A 15,884-nucleotide genomic window follows, 5' to 3' on the forward strand; every position below is an offset into this window, starting at 1 on the left:
TTTCCCAGGCAGCAGAAGCAAGCTATTTCCCTGGCCAGGTTGAAAACACATGTCAGGACTAGCACGTCGAAACTGGGTTAATTTTTATGGAGCAGCTCCCCGAGGTGCCATGGTGAGCAAAACCAACTCCCAGCTTGTTTTGGTGACCAAATTTCCAGTCATTCCCAATAAAGGGCTGGAGCATCCCACCCTTCTGCTCCCCTCAACATCTCTCCTCAAGGTCAGGATTTTTTTAATGTCAAAAATGCCTCTAACCTCTGAGGGCATAAAAGACTCTAAAGATTATCTGTCATATAATGACAACGGTTCTTCAAAGCCCTTTGCTTCTCCTGGGCTGTGTGTCATTGGGCTTCTAGAAAAAATATTTTTATTCTAGGCATGTTTACAATTTAACTAATGATGAGAATTTTAAAATCTCACCTTTTGTTTCTCTTCATTTTTCTAAAATCTCCTATGTGAACATGTCTCCTCCACAAGCCCATTTTCCTGTGCACAGGGTAGCCAGAAGATTCCTGGTTATCTGGCAACACTTACTATCTAAGGGTAAGTCAAATTTTTCTGTACAATTCAGGCTTCAAGGCTTATTCCTGTAAATCTGATTAACTCTGGTAGTACTTTTATGCTACTGATGCTGCATCAATAAAACCATGTTAAGCTGCCTGCTTGAAACTGTTTCCTAAAGCAATGCAGCATCAGTTCTGTCTCACAAATAACAGCAGTTTGGAACAACCCTGAGAAAGTTAAAAAAAAAAAATAAAAAAAAAATCATTTAAGCCAAGGGACTCTCTCAAGCAAGTTTCAGAAGGCTGCATTCCTACCTTCTCCCTAAGCCTCCTGTGCATATTGGATGTCTCTGGTGTATTCAATACTTTTGTATTGCAAATGGAGGTTAGGATGGAGAATGAGGTTGTAGGCAGGAGAATTAGCCTAATACATTTAATACAAAGTACATAAATGTTCAAACTCAAGTTTGGGGTCAAAGTTGTGCTGGGCTAACTATGAAAGGAGTCTTGGGAGGTGGCATGGATCAGTTTTGGGTCTCCCTTGGGCGTGATGTGTGCTTGTGTTTGCTGTCCTATTGTTTTTGTCCTGAGTCAAAAAAATAAGGAGAAGTTCCAAATAAAAGGTTTTGGTAGGGAGGAATTGCAGTGCCTGAGGTCCTGTGCTCTGAATACCCTCATTCCCTCAGGCAACTGGCGATTCTTTCTCCAACTCTCTGTTTCAGAGCACTTCACTCAGGCCAGGTAAGAAATAAGGACCGGAAGGAGGACTTTACCTCAGGTCAAGTGCAGTCAGCAACTGTGTCTGGAGCCACAGTCCCTCTGTCTGAGACTGCTTAGAGTGATTCCTGATACATCCCTTCTTTGGGACGAAGGCAATACTTTGCAAAAGATCACATGGAGCTATGCTACTGAATTTTTTTTAGCACACCATAACCACTACAAAGGGCATCTAAATGTCCAGGAGTCAGACCTGGCTGTGTTTGTTCCCCACTCCAGCTATGTCTGTGTGCAGTCTGGCTTGTGCTGTGCTGTGCCCCAGGAAGCCCTATGCTGCCTTGCTCTGCGAGAAACCCATGGGTGCAAGCCCCCAAGCTCTCCCACTCCATCTTCTCCCTCCACACCTGACTGCACGGTGTCACCCACTCAAGGGAGGGCTCTGCAGTAATCCATCCTGCTCATGCCCTGCCTTCCATAAGGTTTTGTCCTGGACTTAAGATTTCTCCATCTCCCTGCATGAGCAGGGTTGACATCCTGCAATGGCAAGGTGCATACCTGGGACCCTGGGATTTTGCAGCCTCTTCCAGGTTCCTTTTTGGTGGCAATTGCAGCATGTAGCCACCAGGGAGGAAAGGGTATTAAAAGGAGAAAGTCTACAAAAAACAGGATTAAACCTTGCAAAAGGGAATCACCCATGACTTCTGTGAGGGGCAAGGGCCAGCTGTTTTCCCCTGGTCCCATTCTGGGCAGGTCCTGGCATAGGCCTGGTCATGGAGGCTTGTGAAATCCCAGCAGGAGCCCAGTTTCCTGCCAGGCACCCAACAGGCAACCCCAACCTAAAGCAAAATCACCTCAGCGATGTCCATGAAAGAACAGTGGCTTGACAGCATGCTGCTGTGTGTTCAGGTCATCAGAGTGTCAGGGGTGTTTTTAGATTTTCCAGATCCAAAATGCACACTTGCAACCCCTGAGGCATTCTTCAGGGGCTGTGGGTCGTGCTGGGGAACACGGAAGCACGCAGTCAGGGTGCTTGCCCGCTGCAGTAGGTGCTCATCCGCGAGGAGCATTGCTCCCGCACCCCGGCCTCCTGTTCGGGGAAGAGGCAGAGCCCACCCGGGCTGCGGTCCGGCCCGTCGGGCGCGCCTTAGAGAGGTGAAGAGCAGAGCCGACAGCAGGGTAGGTGAGTCTGGGAGGCCTAGGCCCCCACCTCCCCCCGACACCTCCAGCCTCGACGTGAAGAGACGCGGCCCGGCCTCTCCAGGAGTAGCTGCGGCTCCGCCCCAGGGTAATGGTGCCCGTCGAGGCAGCCCCCCTAGCCCGCCCCCGAGGCTGCGCGATCCCTGGGGCCAACCGCCTCCGCCCGGGCTCCCTCCCTGCCCTCCCCGTGCGCATATAGCCGCGGGGGGCCGACGGGGGCAGGCCCGCTCGCCCCGACGGCGCCGGGCGGCGGAAGGCAACGAGCGGCGGCTCTCGAGCTTCCATCCCGCTCTGCAGTGGGACCCCGCGCCGGCGGCACCCGGGTGGCTGCCTGCCTCTTCACTTCCCGGCACCTCCTTCCCTTCCCTTCCCGGCCCGGCATGGCTCTGTCCCTGGCCGGCGAGTCGGTCCCCGGAGACGGCGGAGACGCGATCGGGATGAGCCCCGCCAGCCTCGCTGCCTACTACTCCCCTTTCCTCCCTCCCGCCCAGTACTTCGAGACGGCTGCCGACTTCTTCCAGCCCCTGAAATCCCTGGGCGGGCTGGTCCCCGCCTCCCCGTCTCTGCCCCCCTTCAGCTTCAGCAGGGTCCCCGCTTTCCTGAGCCAGCCGCCCCCCTTACCCGCCGACCCCTTCCCCGGCCTCCCCCTGCCCCTGTATGCCAAGCCGCCGGCCCCCTTCCCTCCCAAGGAGGTCTCACCCCTCGAGGCGGGGGGCCCGGGCTCGTCTCCACCGCCCTACCCGAGCCCGCCGCGCAGGGCTGCCGGCAGCCCCGGGGCTGGCGGACCGGCGGGGCAGAACTACAGGTACCACTTCACCGAGGAGGAGCTCAACGCGGTGCTGTACGGGGCGCTCCGGAGCAGCCAGGTGGCCGGGACCCTGCACGCCATCTCAGGGCTACGGATGACCCCCGCCAGCCCGGGTAAGGGGATCTCCGGCGTGTGCGCAAGCGGCTGCTGCCAGCGGCGGGAGGGGCACGGGGTGACACCGGGCAGAAGGTCGCTCCTTGCGGCCGGGAGTGCGGTGGGGTTTGGGAAAGGTCATCAATGGGGTGCAGGCGGTCCCGCGGCAGTCAGGCTCACCAGGCGCCGCCAAGGGCACGTTGGGCTTTCCTTCACAGCGTCTTTCATGCGTTATGAGCCCACACCGGGGAAGATCCAGGGGGTAGTCCGGCTGTGGCCAGTGTCGGGGGTGGCAGCACCCACTCCCTCTGCCCTGCACCTGCACGGCGCCGGGCTGAAGAAGGGGTCCCTCTTCTGCAGGTGCTGCGAACTCTTCCTCTGCCCCGCTGCTCGACAGGGACTCGCTGCAGCTACCCGAAGGTAGGCCCCCGGCGCTGCCTGCGCCCCGCGCCGCGCCCAGCCGCGGCCGAGCCGCGCTTAGCCCGCCCTGTCCTCCGCAGGGCTCTCGGTGCTGCGGGTGGTGTACGGGGACGTGTCTCAGCTCGGAGTCTTCTGCACGGACCCCATTCCCAAAGGAGTCCGCTTCGGCCCTTTCCAAGGCAAAGTGGTCAACACCAGCGAGATCAAGACTTACGACGACAACTCGTTGATGTGGGAGGTAGTGAAGGCATCGGCGGGCTCCGTCTGCACCCCTTAACGGGGCCGAGCAGAGGCTTTTGGCTGCCCCTCTCCAGTAGCCTGGAAAAGGGGCTCGGCCAGATGTGGGTGGTGGGGATGGTGCAAATGGGACGTGCGCGGGAAGGATCGGTCAAATCTGATCCAGTTCTGGATGTTTTCCAGATCTTTGAATACGGGCGCTTGAGCCACTTCATCGACGGCAAGGGCGCCGCTGGCAACTGGATGTCCCTAGTGAACTGTGCCAGGTTCCCCGAGGAGCAGAATTTGACGGCTATCCAGTGTCAGGGGCAGATATTCTACGAGAGCTGCAAGGAAATCTTGCCGAAGCAAGAGCTGCTGGTGTGGTACGGCGATTGCTATGTGCAGTTCCTGGGCATCCCCATCAGCCTGAAGGGCATACCGGAGGGGAAGAGACCCCCGCAGCACTCCGAAGGTGAGCCTGACGGAGACCCCTCGAGGGCCACTTCCCCTTCTTCCAATGGACCCGTGTCTGGCCGGGATTAGATTCGCGTTAAGGGGGTAAAAGAACTCGGGTATCAGCTTTTTTCCGGCTATATTTTACTTTGAACGCTTCCCACTCCCCGCGGTGAGCCGGTGGCAGGGTGAGCGGCGCTGCCCGCGGGGATGCTTTAGGGTGGCGGTGGCCCCACAGCCCTGCTCCAAGGGGTCTGTCTTCCCCCCCATATAGGGAGCCGGCCTCCCCTTCCCTCGTAGCACCCCAAAGCAGCAACTTCCCCTCGGCACCGGGGAGCCCGGGGACTGCGACGGGGGCTGCTGCCAGCTCTGAGCAAGAGACACCCCTTGCACCCTTTTCCACCCCGGCAGGTTGCTCTCAGCTCGCCTTTCCTCCGGGAATTCAAAGGGTTCAGCTGACGATCGCAAAACATCTGTCGGTGCTGGGTTGAGCTTGCCTCGGCTCCGCGGCACCGTTTTTCCAAGGGGGGTCTCGTTTTGGAAGGGGATGGACTTTCGGGGGGAATTCCTTGTTTTGGTCCTGTTTTATGCTCTTGACTTAATTATTATTTTTCCTGCAATTAACGCTCTCAGTAAATGGGGCAGGCTGAAGTCGTTGCGATTCGATAATGCTGATATTGGTTGAAGAAGAAATGCCAAATGCACTTACGCCTCGAGTAGTTCTGCTTATAATGTGCAGAAAGTATGATCTTCTTATAAGCAAAGCTTACATATGAAGGAAACAGATATGTGGCAATTCAGGGAAGGCTGGAGAGGTTGAGGGATGGGTGAACTGGATGCAGCAGTAAGAGAGAAGCGTTTGGCAAATTGGTATGGAAATTTGGCATGGAAATTTTTGTAGTTGTTGTCTTGAGGTGCCTGGTTCAGATAGCTGGTGAATTGTTCGTTTTATTTAAAGGCTTAAGTCAAAGTTCCTGTTATTAAAGGCAGAAAAGGGTGTGTAAACGTTTGAAAAATGTCCTGTGTTCCCAAATTCAGTGTTTAAGAACAGTTTGAAATACAAAAGAAAACCAAATAAACATGTTTTTGTTTTGCAGTATTCTGAAAACGATAGAAAATATGTGCAATTTTTTGGGGGTGAGGGGAGGTATGGGAGGTAAAATTTACGGACAATATTGATAATAAATACCCGGCAATGTTTCCTTGTGCGCAGATGCTTTTATGTGGGACTCTTATTGTGGGTTTTTTTTCACATTCGCTCGCTCTGTATGGGGTTACAAAGATAAAATCCTGTCTTTGCTGAAGTCATTAGTTAAAAACAATAATTTTATCAGGTTGCAGACTCTAGGTTGAACGCCTGTGTTAGAAAGGCACAGTGTGTATGCTTAAGAGATTTGGCATGTATTTTGTTAATATTGCCAGAATCCATTTACCATTATTACCTTCCCGGAGACCTAAAATTCTCCATCGGGTACCAGATCTGACAAGGAGGCAGATCTGAAATGAGCCCCTTTTGCTGTGGTGTAACGGGAGGTGGCACTTTCCCTTCTGCTGTACAGAAGCCGGGGAGAGCTTTAAGTGTGAGCGCTGCGGCAAGGTTTTTGCCTACAAGTACTACAGAGACAAGCACCTCAAGTACACTCGCTGCGTGGACCAGGGGGACCGCAAATTTCCTTGTCACCTTTGTAGCCGATCCTTTGAAAAAAGAGACAGGCTGAGGATTCATATTCTCCACGTTCATGAAAAGCACAGACCTCACAAGGTGAGCCTACTCCTGGGTCTCTCCGCGGTTACTAGCTCTTCTGGGGGGAATAATTTAAGGAGTCTTTTGGCTAAGGTAAGATGTTAATGTTCCTCTTGCATTTCCCTGGTTGAACTGTTCTGCCTGCATAGGAAGAGTTAGTTGAAGAAATTTACCAGATTTACATTGGGAAAATAAACCCCACAGTCTCAGCAAGAGTTTGAAAAGAAACAGTATTTCCCTTAGGCTTTTTTGAATGTTTGCCTGTGGGTTTTGCTACTTTCCTTACACAGAGTGGGACTAAATTTGTTTAAAGCTGTTCCGCTTGTCTATGATCACGAGAGACGACGTCTGATGTCCCTCACTCCCCCTCTTCAGTCTGAGAACCCACAGACATCTGTGTTGGATATAACAAGAGTTAAAAGTTTTACATTCAACATGGAACAGATTTTCAACTGATGGGAGCAAATCCTTGCTGAGATCTTGCCTCGTCTCCAAATACCTCTCTGTAGCGCCACTTCTCTCCAGGAGTACTAGGAGTGGAAAATCAGACTTTTCCTAAAGGTTTTGGAAGGGGCAAGTTCCAGTGCTTGGTATGGCAGTTAAATCAGTCCTAAAAAAATCCTCCAAATACCTATTTTACAGATTGTCCTGCAATAATGTGATTTTTTTTCAGGAAAAACTTCCATACCTAAACCAGCAATATTACGATGTCAGAATATTACATTGATTTAGTTATGGATGAAAAATATTCTATTAAATATGAGGCTTATCATTATCATGTAATTCTTCTGCTTTTTCTTTCCTTTCCTAGAGCATTTCTTTTGAAACACATACAAAAAAAATATACTTTAGAACAGCAGGAAGATAAACTTCTGGATATATTGCATTTATGTGAGAACAGATCAACTCAAAAAGCAAAGATGGAAAATGTGCCAGGAAAAAACAAACAAAATCAAAAGCAAATAAAAAAAACCCAACCAAACAAACAAAAAAAAAGCCACAAAGACCTTTTTTCAAGATTGGTCACAGCTTAATTTATTTTGAACTTATGAACAACTTATTTCAAATTATTTTTATGGGGAAAATTATTTTGGGGCTCATACAAATTGCACTGAATCAGTATAAGTCTCTCAAATGACTTCAGCCCCCTCTGATCTGCATTTTATCCAGTTGCTGCTGCCTGCAGAGCACATACCATGGCAGGCCCTTGGGTCGGAGGATGCCGCTTGTGACTGACCCACCATTTCTAAAAAACGATTGCTATTTTCAAAGGTCCCTTTAAATATTATTTTAGGAAATTTTTCTTCTTTGTTGAAGAAAAATTCCAAATAACAACTAGAGCTTCACTTGCATTTTTAAGAAAAAATGATTTTTAAATGAATTTTCAGGTGTGGATTACTGAAAGTAGATATTTTCTATTAATGTTCTAAATAAGGATGCTTTAGAAAGCTTTAATGAAATATTTTTAACCATGCATACAAAGCTTTGAAATTTTGCATTATTTACCTTTTTTTTAAAAAAATCTGGTCTTTAAACCAGATTAGAATTCTGACTGCATTTTAAATTGTTAATGCTTAAATTACTACCACGTTTGTATATACATAAATACATAACTATGGGTATATAGGAAAATGCGTGCATGCATCAGCCACCTATGTAGGGGTTTTTAGCTATGCTGTTTTGTGCTTCTTTTTAACTTTATTCCCCCCCATTTTTTTTCCTCAGTGCTCAGTATGTGGGAAGAGCTTTTCTCAGTCTTCCAGCCTGAACAAACACATGAGGGTTCACTCTGGGGAGCGCCCCTACAAATGTGTCTACTGCAACAAGGTGAGGCAAAGCCCTGGCTCATGCCTGCACCCCAACCCATCCCTCTGTCTGTCCTCTGCTGTGACCAGCATCTCACTGCACTCAGAGAGGGTGGCTTTATTTTATTTGAAGAAAATATCTACTGTTTAAGTGGATATCCAGATGAGTATCTATTCTGGGTGCCATTGTGCGTTGAAGTGACAGGGCAAACAGGGTCTTGGACTCTGTGCTTCTGCTCCCCATCTGATGTGGAATTTGTGTTCCATTCCAGCTTGAAGAGCTGTTGCAGGGATAAGGTCTAGGAAAGCTTGAGAGCATTTCAAATACCATCCAAGGCACTCAGCTAGATCAAATATTCCCCTTTTTAGTCAGATACTTAGATTTTGATCTTCCTGGCACTGCTTCTGGAGTGCAGTGAACAGATTTGTCCCATAAGCTTGAACCTGCAAGTTCTGATTTTGCATGTGCCTACCTTGAAGTAACGAGGCCATTGATGTGCAACTGGGCATGGAGGTTGCATTTGAAAAATAACAGAAATAAAACTATACAACGCTGATCAAAAATGTGCCCAGCTGTTACTGCTCTCCACAGGAGGGATGATTCAGGTGAGCTCTCCCTGTGAGAGCAATGACAGCTCTCCCAGCAGACAAGGGTGGATATGCAGGCTGCTGTTGGATGAATATCAGTAGGGCTCCAGGTGCTATGGAGTGTCCATCTAATGCAGAAGCACTGTCAGCAAGTACTAAAGTGCTCCTGATTTTGGAGATAGATGTTTTGCTTATGACTGTCTGGACTAACACCGAGCTGAGTATCCTGTAGTAAAGAACCTTAGAAGTAGCTTGTTTCAGCTATTATTTTCTTTTTCTCTCCCACATATCCCAAACACCTGTAGGCAGTGCTTAGGATGAAATGCCATCCTTTAATCTTCCAGTCAAAGGAAGAGATGACAGAGGTTCACAGGTTGCTCTGTGAACAGATCTCTAGGATGCATGGGACCTTTGACCAGCCCCCGTCCATTTTGGTAGGACTGCTGCAGATTGGATCAGATAAAACCATCAGTCCTCAGGATGCAGCTATCCTGTGACATAGCCATTTCTGCAACTGGGAAACCAGGGGCTATTTTAAATCATCTTCACCTGTTCTTCCTACGCAGTTATGCTTCATGATTCCTCTTTGCCTCTTCTACCTTTAACCACGGCTATGCTCCGGGCCAGCTTTGCTTTCCCTGCTCTTTTGCTCACTATCAGCTTGGTGACATCATGAGATTAAAGAAAGTGTTGGGCCAGGATCACCATTCTGGCCCTCGAACACACTCTGGCCCTCTTGATATACCCCTCCAGGGACTTTCCTGCAGGAATCTCAGAGCTGTTTGTGCTTTAAGGTCCCTAGTGAAAAGGTATCTGAGATGTCTTGCTCTTTGCAATAGTGAAAAATTACTTGTGGTGGTTTAGCAACTTAACAGTACTAAAGAGGATTTATTTTGTATGATCTGCAATTAGTCGAGGGCCTGAAAGTGTCTTTGGAAAAGAAAGAATGGGGAAAACACAGGAAACTTTGCAACAATCCTGCTTGAATCTTGGTGAGAGGGTTTTCTCCCCAAATGCAGAAGGAGTCTTTATGAGGGAGACAAAGCAAAGCATGATTGTGCACATTTTACTGCTCAGGTGTGTGTGTGTGGAGGGAAACAGGCTGGAAGGTCTGACTGAAGGAAGAGCACAGTATGATGGAATGATAAAAATGAAACCCCAAAAGATGGATACTAGACTGCATGGGTGAATCCCAAGCCACTCTCTGTGAACACGAAATGGTTTAACTCTGAAAACAAAAATGGAAAGGAAAATCCACATTATGTTTCCCAAACATAAAGAAGCTGTAAAGGTGGTTAGGCCAGTATTGACTTCTTATCCTTTGACGTTTAGAAAATATTTACTGGTGTCTCTGGTTAGAATTATTTCCAAGCTTTATCTAACTCTGTGGACTCAGCCACATCTGTATAATGATAGCTGTTGACTTCTGGTTTGCTGGGAGTTGGTTTTTTTGGGTTAGTTTTTGTGGTTTTCTGTTTGGTTGGTTTGGTTTGGGTTTCTTTGGTTGGTTAAGTTTTTTTGGTTTTATTTTGGTTTGGTTAGGGTTTTTTTCCCTCCAATTATGTGAGGATTTGAGCTATTTGAGGACTTACTTTCAGGGTACAGTGCTTCTGCCGGGGTCTGGGTTAGCTGAACTTGGGCACTGCCCATGTGAAAATAATTACTTTCAACTCCTTCTCCCCACTTTCTGATCCCTGCCCTTTCAGGCATTCACAGCATCCAGCATCCTGCGCACTCACATCCGCCAGCACTCGGGGGAGAAGCCCTTCAAGTGCAAGCACTGCGGCAAAGCCTTCGCCTCGCACGCAGCCCACGACAGCCACGTGCGCCGCACGCACAGCAAGGAGAAGGGCTGCACCTGCTCGGTGTGTGGCCAGCACTTCCCCGAGCAGGAGGATTACCAATTCCACCTGAAGATTCATGCTGCTCATTAGTCAAGGGCCCCACGGACATGTCCTGGACTCACTCGTGTGTGTTGGTCTATGTGGATGTGTTTGTGCTTGGTTGGGTGCACACCACAGGAGGTGAGATTTACCCTTGCAACGACTCTGGGAATGGCCAATCCCTGGACACTGGGCATATTTCTGAGTGCAGGGGACAGGAGTTTTATCTTGCCCAGGTACCCTGATACAACACTGGGGTGAAGTCCAACATGCGTTACCTCATCTTTCCCTTCCTCTCCTCCCATACCCTAATTTCCACAAAAGGAAAATACAGGTAGGAGGGAATTTCACCTCCCATGAACCTGTTATGCATGAAAATCACTGTGAGGAGTGTTTATGTGCCTCTAATGCACCACATCTATGGACTGCCTGGTGCAGTTCATACCAAAGCTTGTGTGAAGGACATTTTTGTCAAGTGCATTTCCAAAGGCCATTTAACCTGTTGTGTTTTGTTTGGGTGCATGACCATGTGTGGGCTCTACTTCCCTTTAATGTGTAAGCCTTTTAATGATGCACTATTTAAATGCGAACTGCCTCAGAGATGCTGACTACTGGACCAGTATAGGGGCATTTAATTAATTCAGCTGCTGGGACAGGAGGAGCTCCAGAACAGTGAGACCGACTCTTCCAGAGGATGTTGGAGCCCAGGGGGAACAGGGCAGGGTGAAGACAAGATAGCTGTGGCCCCATTGTGCCAGCTAGCAGAGTCAGTGCAGCTTAGCCCTGCCTTCTCACAGTTAAAGAGAACCAAATATGAAGATATTCCAAAGCACCAGTGAGCTCTTAAGGGGTTGCTAGCAGTCAAGTGGCCTCATAGAGATGTTGCACTGTGGTCATGGCACAGGCCAGGAACAGGCCTGATGCCACCACTGGGCTCTTGTCTCCTGTAACCATCTCTTGTCTGGAAACTTGCCACTACTGGGACTTCTGGCCAGGTGGGCATCTGCAGTGAGTCCTGACATGAAAGCTGAGGCTCCCTCGCTTCCTTCTGCTGGCTCTATGCAGGATGGCTGCTGTAGTGTCGGTCCTGAATACATTTAGTATTCCACCATATATCAAGGCACAAAGGTTTTAAGATGAGCTCTGTGATACTTCTGTTTAGGAAGTGGGGGAACCTTCTCTTACCCTAAATTTAAGATTTGATGTGTAGGAGAAACAATGCCATGACTTCTTAGCCCCTAAAGCTATGCATGTGAAATTCCCTCCCCAGCCTATGGGAATGCCTAAACCTCCACGGGAGGATTGAAAGGTTTCATCCTCCATTTTTCCCTGACCCTGCAAGCAAGTCAGGAACGATTTGTGTAGGTTTTCTGTTTATTTCTTCTTAGCAAAAGGGAAGTATTTTCTCAAAATGCTTGGGTTTCTTATCTATAAAAAGAGCTACTACTTTAGCTATGAGTGAAAAGATGTACTCGGGGATCCTTTACTTGAAAGCTCTGGTTCTGTTTCTTTTGCACTCCGACTTGGAGAAGGACTCAGAATAACATCTTAGACAGCCTGTCTAGGCGCAGATTAAGGCAGTTTCAACTGCATATTATAATGGATAAAGTAATTTCAGTGTAAAATCCTAGGTGATTTAGACCCTGATTTTTGCAAACTGTTTTCGAAGTCATAAAATGAACAGCATTCTCTGGCAATGTAAAATCTCAGCTCAGTGGAGACTTAGCAAAAAGTCCTTCATGAAGGACCACTGAGCATAAGGAGTGCTGTAACTGCAGAAGCCTCTTATCAGGGAGTGGCCAGTGCCATGGGCAGAGGGACTCTGCAACTAAGCGGGGGTTCCCTGTGTCAGTGGGACTGTGGGTCACATCCAGGAGCCCTTGCTGGAGCTGGTTGGTTAACACAGTTTGCTGTTCCTGGGATGTGATGAGGTTCTCTTAAAATCCTAGATCAGCCGGGATTAACAAGGACTTTGCACAGAAGTATTGAAAATAGAAGGGTTTTTTTTGTGCCAACCTTAATAATATTTAAACACAGAGTAAAACCAGAAAAAGTGCTACCTGCACATTTAATTATATCACGATGATGCTGTATCTGCAAATATCTATATTGATTTGCACTAATTTTATGTGGTTTATTGTACCTTTAAGTTGCTCTGTCCCCATCGTTTTCATAGTAAAAATATTAAAAAAAAATATTTATAAAACCACTTACTTGTAAGTAAAATATTGAGGCCCAGCACTAAGCAGTATCTGAAATAAGCAAGCCATTAGTATTATACATAATATACATAGGGTTTAGGCTAGAATGAAGATGTTCTGATGTTTTTTCTTATTTTAATATGAAATATTCCTATAATACAACAGGCTGAATTTTGTACATAGTGAAGGCTGAACTGGTGAGCTCTAAACAGGTAAAATTCACTCCTGAGCAGAAAATTATCACAGTATCCAGTATCCAAACACAGTGTCCAAACTGCTGAAGTACAGGTTAGGGAATGGAATGGTATGTAAGGGGTGCATCTTCTGTAGTGCTTTTAGCTGTGTGCATTTTCTTTTGCTTGAGAAGCCCCCAAATATGTTGCACTAAAATATTAGCACTCTTCCACAGTATTGTGATGAGTTGTCTGTAAAAGAGTATGTGAAGGGTTTTGCTTGAACTTGTGACTGAAGTTATTGGTTGTCTTGCACATTAAACCTGTATATGTAAATTTGGATGTTAATTATTAAGATTATTACAATGAGATTCATAGAAAGGGTGAAAATTATTCAAGGCTGCAGTGTACACTGTAGGTGGTTTTCTGCCCGATACATTGGAATTGTGTATTTGAGACACTAGGAAATGGATGAAGGGTGTTTTATGTGTCATTTGTGAGTCATTACAGAGTCAAACTGTCTTATTGGGAATTTCTGTACTTGTCCTGCTGGGTAGCAGCTGACTGCATTAGAAGTCAAAGGCACCCACTGTCTTGATGGATTGGGCATTAAGTGTCCCAATAGCTCAGCGAAGCCGAGGCCATTCACTTCTGGATTGAGTTCACTCCCACTTGCAAGCAAGATGATGGATCCGGATTGAGCAGTAAAAAAGGCATTTAACTACCCTACAGCGATGTCCTCTGACTTCTGAATAGTGTGTCCCAGCTGTGCTGGGGCTGGGGCAGTGGGGGTGGCACTTGGCCAGCAGCACACTTCACAGCAGGGTGGGGAGAAATACAGCAGCAGGAGGGCAGGCTGAGCTGCACTGGCAGCCAGCAGCATATATCCTTCTGCAAGGAAAAACACAGCGATTGTCAGTGCAAATTTTGCTGTTCTTGTCAGACAGGGTTTGGGACATTAAATTTGGATTAGGGAGTGCCCCTGTAGTGTAAGTGTGCCCTGTTTGCATCCACCGAGGTTTTCCTCCCAGGGGATTTGCACATTTACTTGCACCTTCTGTTGCTATGCTGCCAGCAGGCCAGTGAATGAGCAGCTCTGGTCAGCTCAGCAAAGAGCAGGGTTTCAGGTATTGATACACACAGATAAGAAAGGGGGAAGCATGTGTACACGCTGCACTTTTTCATCTGACATGTTCCCAGGACAACTATGTGGCAAGGAAAGCCACATACACGAAGGAGGCTGTGCTGCAAATTCAATTAAAGGCGGAACATTAGTGACCAAGGCTCCATCCTTTCTCTGGGCATCCCCAGCTGCTAGGTCCCTCCTGAGGAGACACCATAGTACTTGGTGTTCTTGTTGGCCATTTCTGAGCTGAGGATGCAGAAAGCAGAACATCCCTGCATCTCTCCAAGGGACGAGGCTGTGGTTCTGCATTCTGTATTAGATCCACCTCTCCTCTCCTTGCCATTGTTGAATACAAGATGGCAGCAGCATTTTCCATGGCAGTGACTATAGTAATACACCATGTGCAATAGGAACCCATGTTTTTCACTCAGCAGTGGCTGTTGTGTGGTTTCCATGGCTGGGGCTTCTTCTCACTGCATTGCCCAAGGCAAAGGATTACAGAAACTGTATCTAACATATGCACCCTGACTCTTCTTTCTCCTAAGTGGGATTAAAAATGGTCCTGTCAAGGGGACCAGCAAGTCATGTCTTTGGGATGAATCAACCCTGTTAAGACACTCATGGATTTTAAGCGATTTACATTAACTGTGTCACGATTTTTTAAATGTCAAATGGAAAGTGATCTAAACAGAAACAAGAGGATGGGCAATCTTGGCTGTTTTGTTGGGGAGGTGGGGAGAGAGATGAGCATGTGTGAGGCTAACTCCTGAAAAGCCTCTCCTTGGTGAATGACAATGATGAGACAAAAACAAAAAGGTGGTCCCAAAGCTCAGGCTGGCGAGTGCCAGAGAACAAAAGGCCTGGCCACCGACATCTGCTGCCTCCAGCATCTCCCTGCTCTTAAAAGTCCTGGTCCCCATCCCCCTGCCACCCCAGCCACTGCCTCCCTGCACTCCCTGAGGGACTCAGAGAAGAGGGAGGTGATTAACCACCGAGGGAAGGCAAAAAGCAGCAAGGAGCTTAGTAAATTGAAGATAATACCACAAACAAATATTGATTAGAGCCAAACAACCCATTAAACACGAGAGATCGTTCACGAAGGGAGCCCTGCCTGGCTGTCCCCTCTTTCAGAAAGCTGTTTCCTGGGGTCCTCAGTCTCCTGCATGCCTCTGTAGCAAGCACTGGTGTTTGGCTCACCCCTATGGGCGCAGTCACTGTCACCTTAATTTCCTTTTCTCTTCTCACTCATGCACACACATGTGCCCTTGCACCTTCTGCCTTCTGGCTCTCCTTAAAATACATAGTGCAGGGCGCATGAGGGGTATCAGGCAACTCGGGCTTTGCTCTCTGCTTTCCTTCTCTTTTGACCTCATGTAAAACATGTCCAGATTTTCATTTGGACCAGCAACTATGTTTTTATGGTGTTTGACTCAAGCTTTAAAAAGGAAGAGTCTCCAGCAGTGAATGCCTTTTCTGAAAAGCCAGTCCCTCAAAGGTACCTGGGGTTGGGTATTGGCAACGGGGGGTATGTGGGAGCACTGGAGCACAGTATCACAGAACCTCTGTCTGTCCTACAACAGGATCCAAGCAGCTTTACTCCATCTCCACCCACCCAGGCGGTCATTCTGCAGCACCTCTTGCTGTAGGGAAGCCCCAGTTTAGATGTATTGCAGCAGTGGCAAACCAGGTTTAAATCCACAGGACTAACCTCTGCCTAGCCCAGCAGTTTAGTAATGTAGAGAGGATTGCTACATGCCTTAGTGTGAGAACGCCACACAGTCCTGCAAACTATGGTATCATCAGTCTGCAAAGTAGCAGGGAGAAAATGCAATATTTCCCCTTTTGACTGCAGGGACTTGAGCAGAGCCAGCAGGAGACATCTTGGTCATTAACAGAAATGAAGTAGCAGAGAAAAGGTCCTCTGTCTATCAAAGAAGGGGAAAAGGATGAATTC

At 47.9% G+C, this 15,884-nt stretch overlaps 1 protein-coding gene across 1 annotated transcript; it reads left to right on the forward strand.

Moving 5' to 3' along the window:
- Window positions 1-2,649: 2,649 nt before the first annotated feature.
- Window positions 2,650-13,308, forward strand: PRDM14 (PR/SET domain 14). The gene is made up of 7 exons (XM_065832739.2): window positions 2,650-3,338; window positions 3,679-3,738; window positions 3,819-3,976; window positions 4,159-4,429; window positions 5,970-6,172; window positions 7,880-7,981; window positions 10,254-13,308. Exons 1-7 carry the CDS (start codon window positions 2,798-2,800, stop codon window positions 10,479-10,481), a joined length of 1,563 nt encoding a protein of 520 aa, XP_065688811.1. The 5' UTR covers window positions 2,650-2,797; the 3' UTR covers window positions 10,482-13,308.
- Window positions 13,309-15,884: the final 2,576 nt, after the last annotated feature.

Source organism: Patagioenas fasciata, chromosome 2, assembly GCF_037038585.1.
Source record: "Patagioenas fasciata isolate bPatFas1 chromosome 2, bPatFas1.hap1, whole genome shotgun sequence".
Lineage (NCBI taxonomy): Eukaryota > Metazoa > Chordata > Aves > Columbiformes > Columbidae > Patagioenas > Patagioenas fasciata.

Coding starts and splice junctions, on each gene's coding strand:
- PRDM14 (XM_065832739.2), top strand. CDS start 2,798: ATGGCTCTGTCCCTGGCCGGCGAGTCGGTCCCCGGAGACGGCGGAGAC. Junction 4,430..5,969: donor ACCCCCGCAGCACTCCGAAG/GTGAGCCTGACG, acceptor TCTGCTGTACAG/AAGCCGGGGAGAGCTTTAAG. Junction 6,173..7,879: donor AAAAGCACAGACCTCACAAG/GTGAGCCTACTC, acceptor TTTTTTCCTCAG/TGCTCAGTATGTGGGAAGAG.